This window comes from Aphis gossypii, chromosome 1 (assembly GCF_020184175.1).
Source record: "Aphis gossypii isolate Hap1 chromosome 1, ASM2018417v2, whole genome shotgun sequence".
NCBI classification, from domain to species: Eukaryota; Metazoa; Arthropoda; class Insecta; order Hemiptera; family Aphididae; genus Aphis; species Aphis gossypii.
The window spans coordinates 77460242-77486981 of NC_065530.1; the positions used below are offsets into that span (position 1 = coordinate 77460242).

A 26740-nucleotide genomic window follows, 5' to 3' on the forward strand; every position below is an offset into this window, starting at 1 on the left:
AATAAACACGTAAGGCTGTCACATAAATTTAAGTTGAATAAAAATACCACTTACTAAATAATGCTTAGGAGTTTCCAACAAGCACAAAAACAAAACATTAGTATTTCCGATAATTTTTGACGAATGGTTTGTAAATATATACTTGCATTATACTTTTAAGAAATTTATTGACTGTTTAATAATATATTTTTACATTAGTCACCGCTCAATAATAGTATTTATTTATTGTGGTAGATACAATTCTCCATAATTGTGTTTCTTAAATCATGAATTCAATTGCATACTCGCGTACCTATATGACCAGATATGGGCTATGACTGGTACTCGCAGTGTATAAATACTTCTTTATTTGGCTTTATACGTTGAACAAAAACGGCATTGTCTGGAAGAAAAATATAATTGACGATTTAATAAAATTAAAGTATTATAAAAATAGTTTCAAATACAACAATGAAATACATAAAACTGTGACTGTTGCTTAACCCCACGAAGTCAAAGAAAAATAATAAAATATATAAAATAAATATAATCTGTTTTTAAGAAGGATCAATAGGTGTCCTATGAAATAAATCCAAGTAGTAGCGTAGTTTTTGATTGTTTAAGAATGGTCTTTTGAACGGTAAAAATCATTCCAAATTTCTAAATTATCTTAAATTTAAATAAATTCAAAACATACTGTTTATATAACTCATAAAGAGGGATAACCTCTCTAAAGTCCGTCGTCCAATTTCTCAAGTATTAATTTTTTTAAAGTTATTTTTATAAGTTTTGATAAAAAAAAATTATTTACACTTTAATAAAAAATTGCTCAGTTCCTTATTTAACAATTAAAAGATATAGAAAATTCATATTCCCAAATTTTTTTTTAAAGTGTTTACATTTAAAACCTTGATAGTATTTATAAAAGTTTCAAAAATGTAAAAAATTATTTTGTTATTAAAACATTTCTTTTTTTTTTACTACAAAATGTGTTAATTCAATACAAAGTTCTTCGTGAGTTGTTTAACTAATAATAAAAAAAAAGTTTGCCAAAAATTAAAATTAATATTTTGTGATCATAAATAAGTTCAAATTTTTACAACATTGGATATTCACCAGAATAGGTCTGGCCAGGAAATTCATTAGTAAAAAATTAATTTCCAGTAGTAAAAATAAAAATTAACATATTCTAAATGTTTTTCATAAATATAAGTTACTTACGCTGTTCACGTGAACATTCAAACCTAGTTTTTAAATTCACAAAAAAACTCCTTCCCCCGCCAAATAAAAATTATTTTTTTTATATATTGCATTCATATCTGAAAATCTAAGCTTAATTTTGAATTGTGCATACCTATTATCCCTATCAAATTAAATGACTTAAAATTAAAAATACATGAAGAATTAGATATGGTCAGCAACAAGTGTTACAAACAATACTAACAAAATTTAGTAATAAAAATTAATTATTTTTTATGAAATTCGATGAAAAAAGTATAGCTTGATCGACATTTTTGAAAATTTTATAAAAATGTTATCGGTTATTAATTTATAAATGTTATTTTTTATCTACGATTTGAAAATTTAATACAAAAAGCCTTATTATATTTTTACATGTAATTAAAACAAAAAAAGTTCACTGCACACTGGAAAATAAAAAGTCACATTAATTTTTATGAATATTTAGAATTCTGATTTTTAGGAAATTGTATATTATTCACCCATGAAATAAATATTTTTCCTCAACAATTTTTGATATTTAGTTGTAAATAAAAAAAAAACTGAAATTTACAATATGTACAATATGTGTTATTATTATCTACAGGTATATGAAAATTTAAAGTACATACATAGGCACAATTTATTTTTATAGGCAGCGGTATAAATTAAAATTTGAACGAAATTACATAGTTAAGTATGAAAGGGAATATTAATTATTTTATTAAAATTCAAAAATATTGTTCGTAGGGCCTTACCGTTTTTATATACCTATATTATTAATTATTATATTTTATACACACAATAGTGTTTTCAAATGAAACGTCTTCGGCAAAAATTTATCCCATCTATTATATAATTAATACTAAAATATTAAAATTAATTACGTATCACAATAGCAATATCAAAAACATAACATGAATTAAATACTTAAGGATATATGCTGATAAACCATCTCCACTGTGAATCATTTTCATACCTATGTAATAGTAAATCGTTGAATTCAAATTTAACATATGTATTTATCACTATAACCCACTCGACATTTATGTTCGGTAAAGTGTTATCTATTTGTCTACCTTTTTTAAACGGTTTAAAAAATAAAAACAAAATAAGTTATCAGAGTGCGGGAGAATACCCCATCACAACTCACCACCTAAAATCCGGCACTTGTACTTGGTTAGATATCACCGTAATATCCAATATCATTTAAATTTAAAAAATATATAAGGTTTTGGACCACCTCACAAGTAATATATTATCATAATAATTAATAATTTAGTTATTTTACTTGCGGTGTTGTTGGGTTAGGTTAGGTTAGGTTAGGTTAAATCTAACCCAACGATATGGATGTAATGATGTAAAACTACTTGATTTAATTAAATAAAAAATGTAATATTGACGCGCCATCTACAATTGCATTCTTATGAATTTTTAAAATTATTCAATATTACCGTTAGATAGCACTGTCGTTTATTAAATTTCAGATTTCTGACTCCGAGACGATCACACTACGAAATATGCATAACAAATGACGATGTTTTCTTATGACCGTTCTAGATTTATTAATATAATTATCTGAATAATGAATAACTCGATTTCGATAGTGTATTAGATAATTGTTTAAATATACATAAGGTAAATAATGGAAAAAAGTTGGCCCGTGTTAGGTTAAGTTAATACCGAAGTCCATTCATCAATCATTTATAATAAGCATAGAACTACTACAATTGGAAAATAAAGTTTGACATATCATAGTAGGACGGTAATCGTAAGAACTGTGAAAAATCATTGCAGGATTATTCAAAAGTTTCGTTGGAAAAGTGGAAGACGAAATCCGATGTAAGGCCTTCCCTACACCTCTATTTACAAACGTTATGTTAATATACTACACTGTTTGGGGAAGATAAAAAAAAATTCGTATACTTAGATATTTTTTAAAATGTGAAACTCTGGTTAGGTTAAATAATTAGGTTATTTCGCAAGTTAAGTTAATTTGTAGTTTGTATAACTTTAAATAATCAGAGGTATCTTATTTAAATTTCGAGCACAAGTTAAGTTAAGACAATTAAGTTAACGTGAAAATGTTTTTCATTAAATTTCTGTGAGTAAAATATTTTAAAATAGGTAAGCCTGCACTAGCTAATAGCTATCACTGAAAATGGAATGATTAAAGCAATCAATAATAAACAATACCTATATTAATATCCCATGCAAACAAAAAATAGCTGCTTTAAATTAAGGTTTAAAAGGTACCAAGAGTCAAGACTTATGTTTCGTTTTTAAAACCATCTATATAATATGTACGTGGATTTTGCTTTTCTAAAAAACGATATGTTTAATTTTGTTTTTAATTTTTTAAACATTTTTTAAAATTGTATATTACATTTATTGGATCTTCAGTGCATTTTAAACTATACATTTATGTTTTTAGTTTTATGTAGTGTTATAAATACACAGTGTCCTAGATAAACAGTTCGCGTGTTTATTGGACTTACTACGTATTACTCATCAGGTATAAAAAGTTAATACTCCCTACTTTAATAATTAAGCTCAAGTAGAGTTATTATTATCGTTTTTTTTTCTATAATGACGTTGCGTAGTAAGTAGATACACAAATGTGTATGGTAGAATAAAAAGGGGCCGTGGGGGGAAAGCTCCACATCGGTTTGTAAGCCGATTTAGATTCTGCATAATAATATAGACGCTGTGAACACTATTTCTAGCTCCGCCCACGATTGTTATTTGTAATTATCGGTGACGTATTACACAAATGTGATTTAATTTTGTAATTTAAATGTTTCGAGATAATACTTTTGTTATTTTTTAATAGACCTTCAGCGGTGGAGGACCGCGCACGGACTCTAATGAATACATATCAACGCCATAACAATATCATTATGGCAAACACTACAAAGCCGAAACGTCAAAATGGTATTATATTTCTATTCTAATGACGTGCGAATGTGCGATGAGTGGTATCATATACATATATATATAGTGTACACGTATATTAATATAGACATCACTTTAGAATATATCATATGAACGATATTAACTGCGATAGTGGTAACCGCGATTATTATTACACCTATTGATATTGGCAATGACTGTATTGTTCCGGTACACAGAACGCCCGCGGAGCGTATTGCTATTATTATTTTAATGATGCTCGTCTAAATCAAAATTATTATACTATGATATTTATATATATATTAATTATGTATGAATATGTAAACTATTTTTTTTTTTTACTATGAATCATCGTTATCAGTTCTTAAGATTTTTAATCTTTTGAATTTGACCACATACATTTTAAATGTTTATAATCTGAAATAGAATATTCAAAATTTGAATACCTAACAATTGAGAGCAAAAATATTATACAATCTAAATATTACATGTATATAAAAAAGTTTATAAAAGAAAAATTCAAAGAATAACATTTATTTTTATGAAATGCTTTTAAAAGTATTTGGTATTATATATATTATATTATTTATATTAAAATATTATTATGTGACAAGCACCAGCATGAGATAATAAAAATCGATTTCAAGTTTTCAAAATTGAAAACTTCTACGATTATCTCTAAGTATATATTTTTGTATTTGGAAAAACTTTCTTTTGAAGCCCAAGTTACAATTGCTATATATTTAAAACCAGCAAGTTTTCAACTTACAATTAACCTAAACTAACCCCATCTTTGTCTCATTCCGTTTCCTCGCCGTTGATTATACTATAAATTATTTTCAATGTAAAACATCCACGATTTTTCGACAAAACATTTATAAGTTTAGAATGCTAAGATGTAGAGAAATTTATCCCTGACTCCCCTTTTTCCAACAGATTTTAAATATTTTTTTATTTTTCGCCATTCGTCATTCGTCAATAACTTATCGATGTATACATCTAATGGGTTATTTACGATCAACGTGTTGAACCTACTGCAGTAGGTATTTTAAATTTTTACAGTCGTAAAAATTACTATTTAAATGAATAAAGATAGGTTAGATTTATAATAGTTATTATTATTGAAAATATGCAGGATTATGCAATTATATAGAAATATGCAATTAAAATTGCATTTTCATTCAAATATGCAAAAATATGCAAAAAAAAATAACTATAGAATCTACACATTTCGAAACGTCGATATTTATAATCAAAATTATTCTAGGTAAGTTGTAAAAGACTAAGCAATAGTATGGTTTTTTTTGCAACATCGGATTATAATTTTTGTCAGTAATGTCCTGCACGAATCACTTTATAATGATGTAAATAGTGTTAATTTTATTTGCATATTTTTGCATATTTTGAATAAAATGAATTATACTGCATATTTCGACAACAAAAAAGTGAAAAATGTATATTTTACCTAACCTAAGGTATATTTTGTTAGGTATTAGACATTTTTACGTCATGTAATGTCGAATCGAGTTTTACTAAATATAAGAATAGGTAATTTTGAAAATTCAAAACATCATGCAAATGTTTTGCTTAATACATTTGATTTACGTTAATAGTTAATAATTACATTTTATTAATTTTAAAACCTGCAAATTTTTTTTTTTTAATTTTGACGTACGCAATTGATTGCATATTTTTACATATTTTACAATTTTTATTGCTTACAAATCCTAGCCCTATTTATGATCATTGAAAATTAGATGAGCGAAGTAATGGCAGTGACGTACCTAGTGGGCAGTGGGTAACTTGAATAATGTAATAAATAGCCCCTTAAATATCATTTCTTATATTATGTGGCATAATCTTATCTGCAGTAATTTCATTCAATACTCTCTTTCAAAATTTGTTGTTTTTACATTGAAATACCGCAGAGTCCCCGAAAAAATATATTCTGCTCTGGAACAAAAATTTAAAATGTATGTTGTCATTAAAAAAGGTAAAAAAAAAATCAAAAACCAATAACCAATAACTGTAAGAATTATAATAATAAAACAATTATTGTTTCTTAACGACTTAAAATGATGTAAAAAAAAAAAAAAAAATATTTAGAAAAACGTTAGTAGTTTTTGAAATATCGAGTATCTTACACTAAAAGGTTCACTCAATAAATGTATTATGTTGAGGTATCGCACCTATTATATCGTAATATGGATGACGACGATATAATATGATTAGGTATGTTATATTTATAAATCGCACGATGACGATCGTCGATCGGTGGGAACTTACGACGGTGGCGAAAAAAAACGCGACCATCGGCACATTGGATGCCGCCGCCGTCGGCACACGTATAGTACCTGCCTAATGCCTATATAGCTATATAATATATACAGATGTAGTATACCTAATATATCTTATAGGTGCCTCCCGTATTCGCCGACTGGCTCTGAGGACTTTGAAGGTCGATGATCTATCATGACGGGACATTCGTATACATATATTATTATTGATTATTATTATATTATGATATTGTGCACGCACATCAGAGAAACACTGCCGACGAGACAGGAATATCAAACAAAAGAACATTATAACACGTCCGAACGACGACACGATGACGAACTACGATGAGCGAGCGAGCATTGCGTGTGGTTCCCGAACAACAATGTGATATCGTATAGCGGTTTTAATTTTATTATTTATTTATATCAATACTAATAAAAAGTAATGTTTGTGTATGTAAACGATCCATAGCCAAGTCTATCGCACTCGTGTGCACTGAAATTTAGTACTAACATAAATAATTCTATACCCTAAGATGTGCCCATTAAAGCTCATAATTAAAATTTTGCATTTTAAAGATGGAAAAATACAAGGATTTGTATGTTCACTAAAAACGAATATTTATGTTTGTAGAGAGTTGTCAAATGTCAATGATTACAAAAAATAAAATATTTATTAGGCTTAGATATAATGTTAAACTTGCGTTTTATACTTGATCAAAACCACCCAAATATTTTTTAAAAATTATTGTACAGTTTAACAGAGCTTAATAAAGCGTAAATCAACTTGACAAATAATTTAATTTTTAACGAAAAATTTCGTGTAAGGTTAGTATTATTATTGAAGTATTTATTTATTTTCCAACTATGATTTTAAAATTTACAAAAAAAAAAAATTTACGTTCCAGAAGTTGGTCACTTCTAAAGCATTGGCTGTGCGGAAGTGAGAGTTCATAACAGTATTAAATTAATAATATGAAGTTATAGTATTATACAATACCTATATATATATATACATACATAAAAAAAATATTAACAATAAATAATACGTAGTATACGAGTAGTTAGTATATAATATTATAATATATATCCATAGTCACATAGGTATTATTTATTATAATGACCATGCATATTGCATTCAAATTAAAGTATAGCAAAATATTTTGATTATTAATCAATTAGTTGGTACATTGAATGTTGATATTATACTACGACGTATCCATGAATATACAAAATTTTATTTGAGTCTCCATATAGATATCATAATCAGCAGACCAGACGGACAATGTAAATAGTAATACAATAGAGTTGAAATACAAAAAACAGAATTTTATAATATTCCCCCCAACACGCAATAATATAAAAAGTATTCAAGTATAGCAGAAGTTAAAGATTTATCTATTGTAACAACTTAGCTTTATCCAGTTAATTTGAAAACCCCATGACCTATACAATAGGTTAAAATCAGGTTTTCTTAGACCTACATAAATTTTATATACCCATAGGTAGTTGTATACTTAGTAATTAATGAATTATTTGTCTACTGAATCACGAGACCATTTTTTACAAATTATAAATGTTGATAGATTAATAATTATTATTGGTGATACTGATACAATTTTCAAGTCACCATAGAATTTATTGTCACTATCTTCCAAACGTATATTATTATAGTACTATTATGCTAATATCCTAAGAACATAAAGTAAATAACCAAAAATAAATTATGATTTAGATACATCAATGGTTTCAGAAAAATTATCCGCGAAATAACTTTTAATAGAAAAGTTGATTATCATTTGGAAAACAGAAATTTGTATCTTAGTAGAACAATCCTTAAGTAGTATAAAAAATCTTTAGAATTTGAAAATATTGTCTTAAATATTAATTAGAAATTCCAAGAATCAAAATTTGAATACATTTTTTATTAAACAAAAAGTATGAGTAAATTTATGCTTGACAAATCATCCTGTATTCACGCGTCGATATAGAATATAGATAAACCGCTGAAGCAGCTGTATGGTGTTATCGGATCAACAGCAAGTGATGATCTCTGAGATAACGCTATTATTGTCTTATGCTACAAACACGCGGACGACCTTGATGAGAACCCTAAAAATCATTATTCAATTGTTTCATCCATCGTAATGTATAAGATTTATAATTGTATAATTTTTTTTACAGATACAATTTATTTTGAATTAAAAATTAAAACAATTCTGGATGACAGCCGTCGAGTATTGACAATGTGTACGTACTGATATACATCTAACTAGCACCTCTGTCACAAGCAAAAACTCAAGAAAAAGCGGAAAAGCCACAAAGTTTATACATAAATACAACTATTGCGTATAGGTAAGTTCTGTTCCAATTCGGGGTAGTCATTATTGGCTCTTCTGTTAGTTAAATTCGTTTGATTACATGATTTTACGAACAATTAAAAATACCGAGTAGAAATTTACCTATTTATGTTTTATATAAAATAAAAAATAACAGTATCATTATCGTTTAATAATATATAATGTATTAATGTATATAATATGTTTTTTTATAAAAAATTATAGTAATAATGAGACTAAACCCCTCAAAAGCTTCTTTTATGAATTCGTACTCCCACAGCGAATGGTCCGAATAGAAAATCGCAAAAGTGCATTGACACGTCGTATTTAAATTCTTTTCACCGATATAGTCTTGAGCGTTGTCGAATCAGATTATCAAGCACACGTCACACGCATCTCTAATGATAATAATTATTATAATTATAAATTTACGTTTTACGCGATTCGTGCGTGGGACACATTAGAAATCGTTCGGAAGAAATATTATTGTTCAACTTGTTGCACGTTACACTTATTGTCACACGCGCGCTCGAACGGTGTTCGTAACAATAGTTGACTAACACGACTTTTGCTGGGTAGGTGTGTTTGAAAATGGTATAATACAACAAAAACGGTCAAGTACCTATCCCTCCAAGTGCACATATCATAACATAATATTATGACGTTACAATACACGTATATGTGGGTACTGCAAACGTGTAAACATGACACACGTAGCCAACATAATATGTTGCGTAAAGTGTTATTAGAGACCGGATTTTGCTTTTAATATTTCATTTTCAAAACACGTTACCTGCACACAAGTGATTTGATTTTCATCAATCAAAAGTGAATAAAGAAAATAATAAAAATTGTTTTACTTATTTTTGATTTCTGTACACATTTGTCATAGAAATGCATGTTTCAAATTTATTCGAAACGTAGATATTATATAAAAATAATACAATTTTACGTTAGATCGTTGACTGTTGATCGTTTGACCGTGTAAATAACCTGCATAATTCCAAAATGCAAATTGTTTAATTATTTATGATGGAAAATATTTATACTTATACAACATTATTCATTTTACCAATTAAAAAGCTTAGTTAGATAATTGTTTTTAACGAATTGTTATATAAGAAATAAACCTTTTTTCTCGTCTGGATAATTGGAGCTGTACTGTATTTTGAACTTTTAAGTGTTTATATTTACAGGAAGATTTTAAAATTTTTAATTTATAAAAATCTGATTTTTATTTATATATTATTATACAAAAATACGAGAAATTTCAGTATTATAAATCTTATAATTATTACATTATACTTGTAAAAGCGTATATTATAACTGGAGTCGAGACGATGATTATCACGACAGCAGCGGTCACGTGTCGGACTCGTCCAGCTGAACGTCAGCCAACACTAGTGACGGATTCTCCACGTACGTCTTCCAGTCCTTGTAGAACCTGGCCACCGCGGCCCCGTCCAGGATCCGATGGTCCGCCGCCCAGGACACGCCCATGACGGGCGTCCGGACCAGACGCTCCTGGTCGTCGTACCGCGGCCGGTAGTTGATCCGGCCCAGCGCGCCGATGGCCACCTCGGGCGGCAGGATCATCGGTTGGAACGCCGAGCCCGCGATCGTGCCCATGTTGGACAGCGTGAACGTGCCGCCCGTCACGTCGGACGGCGCCAGCTTGCCCTTTGCGGCCTTTGCGCGGAGTTCGGCCAGCCGGCGCGCCACGCCGACCACGCTGAGCGTCTGCACGTCTTTGACGTTGGGCACGGCCAGTCCCAGCGGCGTGTCGATGGCCACGCCGATGTTGTGCGACCTGTTGGGCCTGTACGCCGTGAAATCGGGGCTGGCGGTGCTGTTGATGCGCGGGTGCCGGGCCAGCGCCAGCGACGTGGCCTTCACCAGGAACGGCAGCAGCGTCAGCTTGACGTGCGGCGCCAGCTGCGCCTTCAGTTCGATCAACCGGGTCAGGTTCACCTCGTCCGTGATCACCAAAGTCGGTATCTTGTTGGACGCCTCCATCGTCTTCCGCATGGTCTTGGCGTAGCCCGTCAGCGGCACAAAGTCCTCGGTCGGCGGAGAGCTGACCGCCGGGGCGGAGGGGGTGGGCACGGACGAAGACAACAAATGGTCTTCGAACCCTAACAAGTCCTCCTTGAGCACCCGACCTTGTTTGCCGGTACCGCGGACCGTCGTCAGATCGATGCCCTTTTCCGCGGCGATCCTGCGCACCGCGGGCGTGGTGAGCACCTTCGAAGCGACGCTCGCGTCGGAGGAGTCCAAGCCCGCGGGTTCGCCGGACGACCCGGCGACTACTCGATCCGCGTCATCGGCCAACACTTCCGGCGCGCTCGCCGCCGCCGCCGCCACCGCCACCGCCGGTTCCTCGGCCGTGTGGCCTTCTTCGGCCACCTCGATGTCCACCAGGGCGCTGCCCACCCGGGCCGTAGCGCCCGTCTCGTGGTGTACCTTGGTCACGGTACCGGCGTACCGGCTGGTTATGGTCACGGTCGCCTTGTCGCTCTCCACCTCGCACACGTCGTCGAATTCCGAGACCACGTCGCCCACGTTCACGTACCACTCTTTGACGGTCACCTCGCTGATGCCCTCGCCGATGTCGGCCAACACGAACGGTACGGTCTTTTTGCCGGCTCGCGCCGTACAGTAACCGGCGGCCGCTGGAAAGTCGGTGGCCCTACGGCCGCAACCCACGTAAGACCGCCGTTTCGGTTCCGGCAGACGGCACGTAGCCGTAGCGCATTTCCGGTTGTCGCCAGACCGGTGACGGATGCCGGCCGAGACGGCCCAACGCGGTCTGGCCGCCGCGACTACGGCGCGTCTCGCCGTCAACACGCCGGCCGGTAACATGATCGAAATGCGCTGGTTGACACGTACGCGGACGAACAAATATATACATATATATATATATAAGTCGATATTATTATGATACCGTCGTCGTGTTCGAGTGTGCTACGCGTTACCGTTGTTTACGCGCAAACGCATCGCTGAACGCGGTATAGACTGATAACCATCGGATTCCCGCGAGTCCGGGCCGATGCGTGCGCGCATGTTAATCAGCTGAACTCAAGGTCAAAAAACGAATACGCGAGCGTAGGTGATCGACAGGTATAACGACCGCCGTACAATACGAATAATAGCCATTAACCTGCGCTGCAGTGGTTTAATAATGCGATAACACGCGCGTTGCAAGTGGCCGTTGGTCGTATATTGCGCATCGAACACGTATAAGTACCTATAACAGTAAAAACGTCATATAGGTACGCGACTAGACAGTAAAATATCAAATAAAAACCGAACGTCTCACTGTGTATATGACGTGACTTACATCATAATACTAAAATATTATATAACACGCATAAGGTGTAAACTATTGCTGACATGTCGAACCTCGCGGAATGGAACGGTTGAATGTTCGAGATGTCGAAAAATCTGATACTTAACGTTTTATTGGGCGTACAATGGTCATTTCGATGGGATTTCAATTCTATATTATACGACATAATACATCGACGTTCGACATATTATTATTAAGCACCAACTTTACGTGTATACAGTCATATAATTATATAGGGGTGCGAAGACTTTGCTGTCAAAGTAGGAAAGGGGGAGTATGTGGTCAATTTTTAACGATAATTTTAAATTTATTGATATTGCAGTGATGATTCAAGAATAAGATCGCCTAATACTTGTCTAACATCTATAGTAATTATATTTTGAGAAAAATAATTAAACCGCAAGAGAGACAATAATGATTAGGTATATTTTAAATTTTATATTATAGCTTTAAATTTGTTCGTTTAACTTATAAGTTGTAACCAATATAATAACTAACAAACAACATTTCAAGACAAAAATATTATATCATTTATGTACATAATTATTAATTACATTAAAAGTAATATTAATAGTATTGTTTGCTATATTACACCTTACTAGTTACTTCTGTTTTATAGTACATTGATCCTATAGTTAACTATATTATCGATAAAAACAGTTGGTAATAAAATGTAATCACTAAAAATGTTATCTCAGGTTCACACATGTAGAGCAAGTACTTACCTATATTAAAAAAATTTCTCCGTATTTTACTAATTATTTGATAAAATTAATAATTATTAATAAAATTACATATTATACTAGTATAACAATATTATTACAAATAATAATCTTATCTTTGTTTTGTCAGAACTTTTTTTAATATTATGATTTTTATTTTTTCATTACCTATTTCAAATTTTTATTACTTACTTTCTTTAAAGTAAAAATATTTAAAAAAAGCTTATTAGATAGAACTCAGATAATGTTATTCATATTATAATAATAGAAACAATAACCTAAATTATTTTAAAAACAATCTATGTTTTCACAATTTGTAACCACAGTGAGTTTCGAACTATATTTTATACGTGTGTAAAATGAAGAAAAAAACTAACCTTGCTAGATTCTATTATAGTACTCATAGTTTCTGATATTTTTAATTAAAAAAAAGGTTCAACGGATACATATAATACAGTAATACATATTGTATTGGACATTGATGTTATCTAACCCAACCTGTTTCAAGTGTAGCACATGCAACACCCAAAATATTCACGTTTATGAGTTCTAGTGGTTCTACGTTATACTTATTAATATTTTTTTTTAATATGGCAATAAATATTAAGCAATGATTTAATTATCTAATTCTAAATTTGTAATATTATGATAAGATAATTATTATCACATATTATATGCGTCAATAGACAATATTATAACCGTAATTAGATTGGGTTGAGCTTTCGGTTCTTGATTTTTTTTTTTAATTTAGTCACCCCTTTACTAACACTTTTATTTTAAAGATTTGTGGCCACTGAAAAGCAAAATTAGCAGAATAAATATTTATTAAAAGGTTTGTGACACCAAAAATATGATCCAAATTATGCCACTGAAAAATATTATTGGAAATAATCCGTTAAAATACTGATATTTCGTTAAATTTAAATCCGATTTCGAAATGAAATGCTCTGTATGCTTTTTTTGAGGCGGGAGGGGTTTCGTATACTTTGCAAGTTAAGGTTTGGGGTTTGCGTTACTTTATTTACTGACCTATATCCTAAATATTGTCAAAATTATAAGGAGATGCCTGTCCGCGCCTCCTATGTATACGCATATTATAATATTATACATGATTATATCGACATATCGTACGGCATATATAATGTTTTATTCTACATTTTATATAATATCGTAATAAACCAGTTATCGTTTATCGGCCGCTAATGATATTACGCATATAGGACATATTGTAATATTACTATGTTTTACGTACAAGTCAGTACCCATTTGGAAGTTATTTGCACGCGCCTGACTGCGGCAAAGTTCACCGTGCCGAGGTATATAATATTATATATAATATAGCAATAATTTTATACCTATCACAACACCGAATGATATGAGTATATAGTATAGGTAGATATGCTGCACAGTCAAAACTTGGTTATAATATATTATCGTTCCCGATAGTAAAATCAAACCTTATTAGAACAAAAAGAAACTAATTCTGTGAATGTCATAAATTTCTCTTGTTTATTTTTTTACCAATTCTGAAGACTATAGTGACTAAAACACACTTCATAGTTTGCAAAACAATAATTTACATTTTAGTTACTATACGTCATATTATTATCACGATAATATTATTGACGGAAAAGGTTAGGAGTTACAAACGAACACTATTTAAAAAAAAAATGGCGATCAGAAAGTTTCTGAACGTAGTAACGAATTGCGCATGATAATATTATTAGTTTTATAGTGCATGATGTATCTTTTATTTTTAGTTATCATCGTTATAAACGGTAAATAGAATGTTCCAAGAGTTTCACTTTCGTCGAATGGAACAAAAAAGTACATCAATTTTGCGATGCTTCAGTATTCAATCAATAAACCGCCAAATTTCAGGATTTCCGCCAAGCCAACTTCTTTTATTAACAGAAAAGGTGCAACGATTCCGACACAAAGTTCATCAGTTATAATCATCCTATACATTTCGCCAATTTGGAACTGTAAGTATTACAATTATTAGTAACTTCTGAGATTAGCTATTTTTCACGTCAAAAAAATTTCCAACCGACTGATTAGGTTAGTTTAGGAAAAATATACAATTCTCAAGCAAAAGTTATAAATTGTATTTGTATAAAATACTATAATAGCTGTGTTGATTTCGGTCGGGCTTAAATTAATCTATCATTCTATAGTTTTCCATTTTCTTTCAACTAAAATGTATAGCACAAACACAATTACAATGATTAATTTTACGATATTCCACTTCTAAATTTTAGACATAGTTTTTATGTAAGCATAAAAAACTGGAGACAGTTTCATTATAATGCTTAAAATCCAACGTAAATATATAATATCGCCTAAAATTGGTATTTTTCATTAATCATTATTAAATGTAACTTTCATAAAAGTAGCCATTGTAATTGTAGGTATTCATTAGTATTTAATTTTAAGATTTGTTTTTTATAATGTATTTGTTATATAATCTTTTATAACCATATTTAAATAAATTAAAAAATAATAAAAATTTCATGAGTAAAAAAATGTATGTGTAAGCTATGGCAGCCCATAGAAAAAAAAACTTCAAACACCCTCAGAGTCTCAAGGAATTTATTTGTATAATTTTTATTGGAAACGGTCCAGTAGTTTTTTAAATTAATTATGTATTGATTATTACTCTTAGATTTCATTATTTTTTGATCAACGTGGTATCTTTACATAAACTAAATAGGTAGGTACAATAGGTACATACACATTATTTTGCGCAAAAGTCATTACGATAACAATTTCCAAAATAAATATCACCTGATCATTGGTAATACACAAAAACCTAAAACACTAATAATTATTTATATATTATATATTTAGCATTACCTAATAAGGTCATCGGGGTTTGAACTAGGAGGTTGGCAATTGACACATAATGTCGTTTGAAGTATTCGTTATAGTAAAGCCTAACAAGTTTGGTAACGGTATTGACTTTTAAAAGTCAAACCTACGTTTTTCAACATAATTTTTTATTAGGCAATCTGTTATAATAATATAACAATAAGCTTAAAATATAATATCAAATATACGTTTGATATTCAACCGTTTTATACGTAGTTGCCTGCTACATCGTATCTAAAAATGAACAATAATTATATTATTCCATTAGCGAAGCTATACCTAGAAAAAATGTATGTTATATAATTAAATCAAAAGTAAATAATGTATGTTTTAATTAAATAGTAAATTTAAGAAGTAACTGCGTCAACTTTAAGTAAAAATGTTAAGTGGTAGAATCTATAGATTATTAAAAACTTATCTGTGTTGTTATTTATTAGAATCGATGGGGTAAGCACCATACACCACCATACAGTACAATTTACAGACATTTTAAAAATAAATGAGCTCAATATGCTCCATACTGTTTTTATTATTTGTTATGCATATTACCTAAACGAGTTCAACGGAAGATATATTTTCAAAACATATTCAAAAAATTGATTATTCATTAAATAATAAGATTTTCACATCAGAGATTTTAAACATATTTCTACGAAGTCAGCTAATTATGATATATTACGTTTCTTTTGATAACAAAAATTTACTTATAGTTTTATATTTTGAGTAAGTACACGTTTAAAAATCGTTATACTTCTACATACAACAATTCTCGGAATGTGATGAATAGTCAATGCTTTTAAATTTGAAGACATTCGTTTCAACTAAAGTGACCCACCCAAGCACCTAATAGTTTATATCTTATTTTTATTCATATTTTTTAATCATTACATGAGCATATTGGAATGTAAAAAATATTTCTTGTTTACCTACTCGTGACGTAATAAAGAAATTTACAATTTATATGTCTATGGATGATATAATGTACCTAATATTTATTTGAAGTAAACGTCCAAATCTGTTGTTGGGTATAATTTTATTTTAATTTAGCTCGTTTATACGCATTTTAAATTAATATAAGTAATGTAATTATACTAATAATTATTGAGCAAATTTTTTTTTTTAGTTAGGTAATAACAAAAAACTTTAACCATCGCTGAAATAAGAAATAATTAATAACCATAACTTATTAAAATAATGCTATAAAAGAATAATTATTAACTAACAAATATTATAAACTATTATTTTTATTTTTTATTTTTGTCGGAAATGTATTACATAAATCAAAATAATATATAATAATTATTAAGCATAGAGGAATACTTCTTATTTTAATCAAATTATCTTTAGTCTTCGAGTGTTTACAGCATGTATAGGTCATTACCTAAGTTAACGTTATTTTTAATAAGATAAAACATTTTCAGTTTTAAGTGTATTATAATTGACCGTACAAATTATAACACGTATTATAGATTAACTCTGATTAACTTTTATGAGTTTTATAACACCTATATATATTCTAAACACCAATATTAATTATATGTATATTCATTTTAGTTATACATATAGGTACAAACTGTATGGATTTAATATATTTTTTTATAATATATTTACTAAATCGTATCATCCTATACGTTTATACACAATATAGTATATTCGTATAGGGTGTAGTACGTCTACGTCAGTAAAAAATGTTAATAATTATAGTTTCGTTTAATTATACAAATGAAAAATAAATTATATACGTGTCGTCGCTTCGTTAAATCTGTGTTAATGGTATTAATAACTATATTATGAATGCTTACTAAAATCGCATCTGTTTCAATCGATACAAAAAAAAATAAAAATAATAATCAAACACACAAAAACGCTTGAATAAAAGGTACCTATACTGCTGAATACTGATGTTAAAATAATTGTGCTTAATATTATATTTGGATTATGTTCATACACACGGTTGTAACGTTATTATATGACGAAATCGCGCCACGGATATTCTATTACTGACCATCAACAACGCGTATAATATAATACCTTCAGTATAATGACTACACCGCGAATCACTGTGGTATAATTAAGTATATTTGCATAGAAAAAAAATATGGACCAGCTCATTCACAAAATTGCGTGTTGAAAATATTATAGAAATTCGGTGACTAATCGTAATCGTGTATCCATATAATACCTCCTCTTTACAATATGTTGTATACGTACCTACTTCAGAAACAAGGTCTTCGGGTATATTACATAATATAATATTATTATTATACCATATTTTACACTTGTTGTTACAGGAAAACGACGACAAAAATCCCTATAGTTTTGGAGGGGACGCATGTTTGCACCAAGTGGTTTTACGAACAGCCAATTCGCGTATATATTATAATAATTATTATATTATTAGGTAGGTAAATTGGGTAGGTAGGTAGGTATATTATATTGGTGTTTATAAGTTTATAACATCCATAGTCCTCCGTGAATGCAGCGCTCGAAATCGGCCGCCCGGCAGACACCCTCCAGTATACCTATATACATAACACGTATTTGAATATTTTCTCCTATCGTCGGTATAATATATTATGTTATTTTTAATTTAAATATTACATCATCCGCAGCGGATGTAATATATACGTATGAACTATAGCTCATTCGATTCGTTTATCGTTCAATCGAATTATACGCGCATATTAATACATATATTACGCGCATTTTAATTAGATATGTGCCTAAAAAGACAGGACTTCAATGAAAAAACTGGAAACGTTGTTTTATTTATTTATTGGTATACTATATATAGTATATACAAGCTGAATTCCAACGAAACAATAGGTGCATAATATTATTTCAATATTAACAGTATAACTGTTTAATTTAACTGTTTTTTTTTTTTTTAATAACTTAAAAATTTAGTAACGATTCATGCGTTAAAACAAAAAAGGAACGACGGAAAGTATAGGTACTCATTTAGTATAGGTATGTAGTTGAATAAGATATAATAAAATAGAGTAGGTATATTATGATAAACAGTATTATAGTGGGGAAAAGGGAACATATAATGGAAAATCGCTCTCGTTAGGTTGCAAGGAGGAACTGAAATCAATTCGGAAAAGCAATGGATTACACCAGGGGTGGCAAAGCTTTTTTTGTTCAGGAGTCTACTAAAAATATATTTCACCTTTGAGGATCGACTTCCATAGAAAACTTTTTTTACTATTGAATAACTATAATGTTCTCTACAACCTCGATTAATTTTCGTGTGCATGGCCCTAAAAATAAATTCTAACATGATCGACTTTAATATTGTTCTCGATCGACCGTTTGGCTCCCATGGATTACACAATAAGCAACTTCGCCCCCTCCCCTCTAGAACATGCACGCAGTATATACCCTTCACCCTTCATCAATCATATTATATTACGCTATAGTTTTGTTCTAATATACTATTATTTATAATAATTTATTGATATGAAATAAAAACTAATTATAACCGCTGGCATGTACATTTTGCGCACGACGCAGATTACAAAACTGAGGGTGTTAAACCCTAGCAGCCCACCCACAAACACAAATTGCACCTATGAGCCGATATAATATATCAGCTATCTGGGTATGTGAGAGACAGACAAAATTCATACGAACCGTTATTATTATGGGCGTCACTGTCATTGTCACGGCAATAATATCTATAATATTATGTAAATATCGTGACGATTAAACCATACGATAATAGATATATTGTGTATAATATATATATATTCACATTTTGACCTCCATCAAACGCCGCCATAAATGCCGTTGGTAAAAATGTTAAAATGTCATTCACTTTCACATTCCAAACTAGTATATATTAATATTGTATGGTAACGATGTGTTTCCAACGCAGCATTTGGCTGTTTCATGTTTGTAATTATTAATTATAATGATATTGCTTGGGTACCTCCTAATAAAACGTATTTAATTTTATGAATATTTTGTATGTATAAAGTGATAGCCGTAGAAATAAATTAACAAAAAAAAAAACCCGAGTAAAAAAGGTGTACGCATTTTACATATTTTTAAAACTATTCATACCTAAATGAAAACGTTAGATTTTAAATACGTGAATAATATTATATATTTATCGACACGTGGTGTAGCGCACAACATAACCCAATACACGTGTAATGGATATTATGGCCTATGTATATTCGATGTAGGTATATACACATTAATAAGCATCCTCTCCTCTGCAGCAGTCTTGTCTCCGCAACTGGCCATGCACAGCAGAACCGACAGGAGGTGTAAGTTCGTCTATTCTCCTACTGGAAGTAAATAGATAGGTGTAGGTTAATAGCTAGTCTAGCCGAGTGCACCTATATATTATTATAATAAATTTGGTAATCACCGATATTATAACATTAAGTAATGCTATTATATTTTTGGTCCTGTAACGAATGTTTATTATTTTTTTTTTCCGTGATGCAAACGAAACGCATTTCGAATAAATAACAATTTCTAATGACGATATTATAGGTACAAAACCCGTTTGCATACTCACGCGTCATGCGTACCTGAAAAATAGCTATTTAGTAGTTCATAATACATTAATATTATTATTAATCACAATTATAGGTTACTTCCACATAAGTCCATGTAATAACTATATACTTATATACATAGATTTATGCATATAATACGACCGTCACTTCAGCACGTCTATTATCAGTGCGCATACAGACGTGTAATTGATAGTACTCAATTTCATTAGTATAATATATCAGTAGTGTACAGCAGGAAACTTGGGTATGTTTTTATTAGTCTTATAAAATATCGCATATTGAGATATAAAGTTTTCGATGTATCAAACGTATGGTTAGCCTTCGTATCAATAATGATAATGAATTATTATAAAATCAAATCAATATCAATCATACACCTATGTAATATTATATGGTGCATATTAGCATAAATACTTAGTGGGTGTTGTGTTTAAAAGGTTATTATAAACAGCATTTTCCACGCGAATTTTAACCAAACCTCTCCCTGAGGGTGTTCTACATTTTGAGTGTTTTTATTATTTTTATATTTTTATATCCTTGTTACTATTATTATAATTATTAATATTCATAACTAGCAATGATCCATATACATCTAACTTCCTTTAAGAATTTATAATTTTCAATGAATTAAAAATAAATCGAACATTTTATTTTTCTGTAATTAATACCGATTATTAATATTATTTTCGTTCAATCAATGAAAAATAATAACACTACAACAATTCAAATCAACCATAGTTATAAATTATACAATATTTAATATAATATTATATTAAATACCATTTCCTTTTAAATATTATTTTTTGTATGTATTTATTTTTTAACTATATTGGCATGAAACAAATAAATTATGATTATAAAAAAAAATATTAAAGCACTGATAATTACACAACATAACTTACATCAATAACGTGAGAATAACCATTATCTAAATTTGTCATTTATTTAACAATATTATGATTTAAAAAAATATATTTTGTAAACAGACGAAAGATAACTGCTTAAGTTCTTATATCACCTAAAGCGATTAAACTATTTTTTGAGGCGGGACTATAATTTTAATTTTAATTGTACTTTCAAATGAATGAATGAGTGAATGAATGTGATAAAATATTATCGTTTCTGAAATTTATTATTTGGCGTGGAATATGAACTGCGGTATCATGCATCCTATACGTAAGTTTGGTTAAGATTTTACACGAAACCACAATAACCTAGTAGGTGAAAATACTGAAAACTCAAAATTACCAATTAGTAATTAAAAAGCGTTTGAATAAAAAAAAAAAGTAGTGAAAATGAATTATTAACAATAGTGGCTTTATTTTACCCACACAAATAGTTCAACCAAATCAAGATTCAATATTTTCTATTTATTTTGAAAATTAATTTACTGTTTGTATTACATTTACTTTTCATAGTTACAATGTAACTTTTATGTACGATCTATATAATTTTACTAACACTTATATAACATATTAGACATTAGTGGTACAATACACCCTTAAGAGGTGTGCATGCGAATTAAATTAAATAACAATGCACATTAAACTTAAGTAAAATACCGTTTTAAGCATAATTCTTATTACAACACAATTAAATAATAAAATATATAATAATACTAATATAAAATATAACAAAAACTATTAACACTTTAACACTAAAATATGTCAGTACGACCTATATAATAAATACAATACCTAGTAGTTATACATTTATAAATAATATAAAGCACGCATGGTATATAATTATACTTTCATTATTCTTTTCATTGTTTCATACCGAGTACTGACATATCGCAGTAAATAAAATATAGAATATTGATATAGGGCGAATTCTGTTAGGGTCACAGAGTGAATTTAAAAAATAATTTATGTAGATCTAATCGTCAGAGGTTTATAATTTATGACAAATGTATATCGCGTACGTTCTGCTTACTATACTTACTTACCTATATGAGCAAATAAGCAATTATCAAGTATTCATATATTATTATTAATACCTATATAAATTTTAATGTTTCATAAGCATTCTAGAATAAAAATGAATACAATCTAAGTATCTTGAAATAATACTGGATAAAAGTTTAATCTGGAAAAGTCACCGAAAGAAAAATAGCCTACTTCAAATTTCATATTTGTTTTGTTTTCCTTTTAAACTCCAAATTAAATCTCATATTCTCATCACAGAACCAAACTACTCCTGTACAGTATAGTGATTCTGCAATTTTCAAATTTGGTTTGTATGCTATACAAATCTGAAACCTTTTAAAACCATTTGAAAATCCAGACAATTCGCAAGTTTTCCTTAAATGTTGACTGTCATCTTTCTAAACACCATTACAAAAATTGCTATTCATATTGAAAAATATAAATATATTCATATATATATATGAAAAAAATATTGTCTACCTTTCTATTGCTGATGACTAGGACTTGGATTTTAAAGCATAATAAGCAACTAAAAAAGCACATGATTGTTTTAAAATGCATATTTATTTTTTTTAAAGCAACAAAAAAATGATGACCAAAAATTAACACAATTTAGTAATAGAAATGAATAAAAAAACTTGAAAAATTAATTTGTATTAATAAAAGACATAGCTACCGTGTATTTCCCTAGATTTACAGTAGTAAAAGTGACTCTATTGACCAATAGAATATTTAACATTTAACATAAAAAACGAATCTTTCTACGCCCACTAAAGTGATTAATGCATACATCATATAAGAGGTTTCAAATTACAACACTAAATCTTAAACTTTGAAATGATCGATATCGATTTAAAGGCACACTGACCGTATAGGTACTGCAGATTATATGTAGATCGATAATCTATACGTTTAATACATTCAATAAAAAGCCGATAACGAAAATAATAATAATTCAATATCCGAATTTTGGGTTTTTACATTTCTTATAAATTTTTTTTTTTTTTTATTCTTACAATAAATAGCATAATAAACATATAACAATTCTACAGCTGAAATAACTGAAAAAAACAACATAAAAATCATTTACATTAAAAAAGCCGAAAAAAGCAAAAACAAATCGATTTATTTGGAATCAGAATGACATAAAACGAATCTTTTTGTATACATATTAGATTTCTATCTCATATATATATAAAAGAAGCATATTCTTTAAAATCCTAGCTCGCTGATGACTCTCCTCGCTGGCTAAAACGTACCTAGAGTCGCAATACTAATAAATAAATATTTAAATGAGGTAGGTATTAGTCGTATTACCAATGGCCAATAGGCGATTTCCTCTTAATGTCACTCGCGTATCTAACAATAATTATTATTCAACATCAAACATAAAGTTTGCACTATATAGTGTACATTATATTCAGCTATACATTATACAAGGATATTTTATTCGATTTGTTGTGATAACATTCGTATTACCTAATAAGAACTTGCCCGTCACTTATTTTAACGTTTTCCGACCTCCGATCACACAACGTTTTTCCTAACAAATCTATATTAATTCATTAATAATTGATCCTTATTATCGATCCGATTCGTTTTCCGCTGTTCAATATGCCGCATACCATTGATGAAGATTACGTATATATACACCTCTCATCCGTGTCTCCTAAGGTCAAAAACGTTACTGCGAACACGCAATACAGTCATCGCTGCAGTATACCTATGTAATATAATATACACATTACACATAATATACGTGATAATATTATATTCACATAGACATGGTTATACAGGAACTCCGCGCCCTGGGGTCGTAAAACGATTTGTGCACGCCGCGGGTATTAACAAATTCGTTTAAAGTGAGAGGTTATAATATATAATACTATTATACAGAGCTATACCTATACCTCCGTATGATTAACGACAAATAGAATAATATAATTATACACATTTACATAATAGTTCGAAAAGTACAAGAGTGCTGTAGTATACTTGTCAGAACATGGTGGGTATGTGTGATGATGTTCGAGACTCAGATACATACATATATTATACGTCTATGTACATAATATATATAGGTATAAAATATGTGTAATATAGAAGTAACGTGCAGTATAACATGAGAATTGTATATACCTACCCAGTACCCACATTATGGGTGCAATCTCAGAGTTAATGAAACGCTGGGTCCAAAATCATGTATAGGTACATATATAAGTATACTTAAGATAATTTTTAACTTGATTTTTTTCGAACGTAGCTCAAACTACTATCTAAACTTTTCTGATATCTTTAAAAGTAATCTCTGAAACGTTCGTCAAAATCTTACGAGTGAGGTTTTTTAAGTTTATTAAAACATTGAATTTTTTAATACATTTTAATAACATAATAATATAAATTTATTCGATATTATGATCAAAAAAAATAAACAAATAAATAAAATAATGAAGGAATCTATACCAACATATATGGGTAGAAAGATAAATTTAAAAACACCCTCCGGGCACCGAGTCTTAAGAAATCTATTGATAAATAATTTTTATTAAAATCGGTCTAGTAGTTTGTAAAACTAGCAAGTTCTATTATGGAAATACTTTTGTTTTATAATAAGTACCTATAGACTAAACAAGTATAAATTATAAGTGAGGTTTTATATTTTTATACAATATACAAATTAAACTATAATAACAATTCTAATACGACCCTGAGTGGAGTAATAGATCAACATTTTAACTCTTTACCACGATGCAATAACTCTAACTTATTATATCCAAGTACTCTAAAAAAAATTAATTAATAGTATGTTGTTTTTCAAAAGAAGACAATTTTAAAATCAACAACAACAATTAAAATAACCAAGCATTTTAATTTGTTTTAATGAGATCAAATTGTATATTATTGTGTTTTAATAATATTTTGAAAAACTTCGATTATTTCTTCAAATGACAGTGTTGTGCGATACAATATAAAAGAATCGCGCTATATATGTATGGGTGTAGAATGTAAACTGTGTAAGGAACTCCCGGACGAATGATCGTTTTATATAGTATAGATATATATATATATAAGCGCATATTTATTCGTATTAATTGGCAACGAAATATACTTCCTGTAAATATTAAATTGATTATTTATTTAATATACACGTACTATTTATTTATTATATATTTTTTTTTACTTGGCTCGAAATGCTACCGCATTTCTAAATAGTTGTTGATTCAAAAAAATAAAAACCGACAAAACCGGTCTTGCTAAATACCTTTCGTCGAAATACTATATTATTCCTGATGACGATAATACATTGCACAGGAATAAGAAATAATGCGGATGGGGAGTCGTGGCGGCGACGCGCGTTGGAGGATGCGTTTTCGTCCTTTTCGGTTAATAGAAAAACATATTTTCTTTTTAAAAAGTTCAAATACCCTAAAAAAGAATTGACCCAACATAATATAATAGATCACATAATCTATACCTATCGTAAATAATATAGCACGTCATAGAACGCACTATAATACTCGTGACGGCAGACAACCGTCAATGCCCTGCTACGATGTGTTATTGCAATCTCCGGTTGCAGCGGTAGCGAATGTCCAGCGTTTAGCGAATTTTTTTTATTGAGTTATTAGTTACAATAACTACGCCTCGATAACACTTCATGTGCTTATCATCAAAATATAATAGATAGATGTGTGGTTAATTACGATATCATGTTTTTTACCGTTACTTTCGTCTGTCCATTCGACGACTTCATTGTACAGCAGTTTATGCGAATAACACTGTGGGTCAAGTGGATCGCTTTTTTCTACGGAAGTAATAATTATTATTATTGCGAACTGAAAAATATATTACACGTTTATATTATTACGTGATATCATATATTTAAATATTTATATAATATATATGTCGAATGCATATACGTAGTTACTCATATTACTTCAATCCTTTTATATTATGCATTATTAATTTAAACTTTAAATTTTTAGAATTTTAAAGTATAGGTATATATATGTGTGCCACATTTTCAAACAATTAAATTTTTGTATTTCATTTATAAGACGTCCTGTCGTGATTCAAATCATTCTTTTTTTCAGAATAAAGACAACTCTTTTTTTTCATATTATAGATTGTTAAGCAGATAGATTTTTTTCGACGTTTTGATGTACCTATCTATAAAAAAGAAAATTTAAAGTTTTAAGTTACACAGCTCTCGATATTCTATATCCATAGTAATAGAATTGGAAAAGATGAATCCCTCATACAGTCACTATGATAGTTTTATAATATTATATTAATTAATCTATATTACCATTTTATAGTTCATATTTAACTATTTGAGTATTTAACAAGATTAAATTAATATTTCTACTATCGCCTATTTTATATTTTTGTGAAAAAAATAATTAGGAATTTTTATCTTACAGAGTAATGATGACTGATGAATACACTGTATACAGACATAATATGATGTTAATAACTCAAAAACTATACTTGTTCGATAAAATAACAGGGATTGCAGATTCACACTTGAAAAAATTGTTTTTTATTTCCACAGTATACTTCTAAAATGATGAAAAAAATCTGAATTTTTGAAAGTGAAGTCATTA

The 26740-nt window shown here is 29.8% G+C and overlaps 1 protein-coding gene and 1 long non-coding RNA gene across 6 annotated transcripts; one reads left to right on the top strand and one right to left on the bottom strand.

Annotated features, from left to right (window-relative positions):
- Positions 1 to 366: 366 nt before the first annotated feature.
- Positions 367 to 11851, bottom strand: LOC114127952 (lipoamide acyltransferase component of branched-chain alpha-keto acid dehydrogenase complex, mitochondrial). 3 transcript variants are annotated; one of them, XM_027992334.2, is made up of 2 exons: positions 10027 to 11851; positions 367 to 382 (listed from the first exon to the last, which is right to left on the bottom strand). In XM_027992334.2, exon 1 carries the CDS (start codon positions 11588 to 11590, stop codon positions 10091 to 10093), a length of 1500 nt encoding a protein of 499 aa, XP_027848135.2. In that variant the 5' UTR covers positions 11591 to 11851; the 3' UTR covers positions 367 to 382; positions 10027 to 10090. The 3 variants fall into 3 exon arrangements, with proteins under 3 accessions (XP_027848135.2, XP_050053432.1, XP_027848134.2); XM_050197475.1 differs by lacking the exon at positions 367 to 382 and adding an exon at positions 5938 to 6058; XM_027992333.2 differs by lacking the exon at positions 367 to 382 and adding an exon at positions 5938 to 6063.
- LOC114127957 (uncharacterized) lies at positions 8663 to 26740 on the top strand. 3 transcript variants are annotated; one of them, XR_007603225.1, is made up of 3 exons: positions 8663 to 8744; positions 14560 to 14784; positions 26558 to 26740. It is a non-coding gene; the product is annotated as an uncharacterized LOC114127957 (long non-coding RNA). The 3 variants fall into 3 exon arrangements; XR_003592720.2 differs by lacking the exon at positions 8663 to 8744 and adding an exon at positions 13869 to 14115; XR_007603224.1 differs by lacking the exon at positions 8663 to 8744 and adding an exon at positions 14285 to 14493.

Excerpts from the sequence above, each read along its gene's own strand:
- LOC114127952 (XM_027992334.2), bottom strand. The coding sequence starts at position 11,590 with ATGTTACCGGCCGGCGTGTTGACGGCGAGACGCGCCGTAGTCGCGGCG.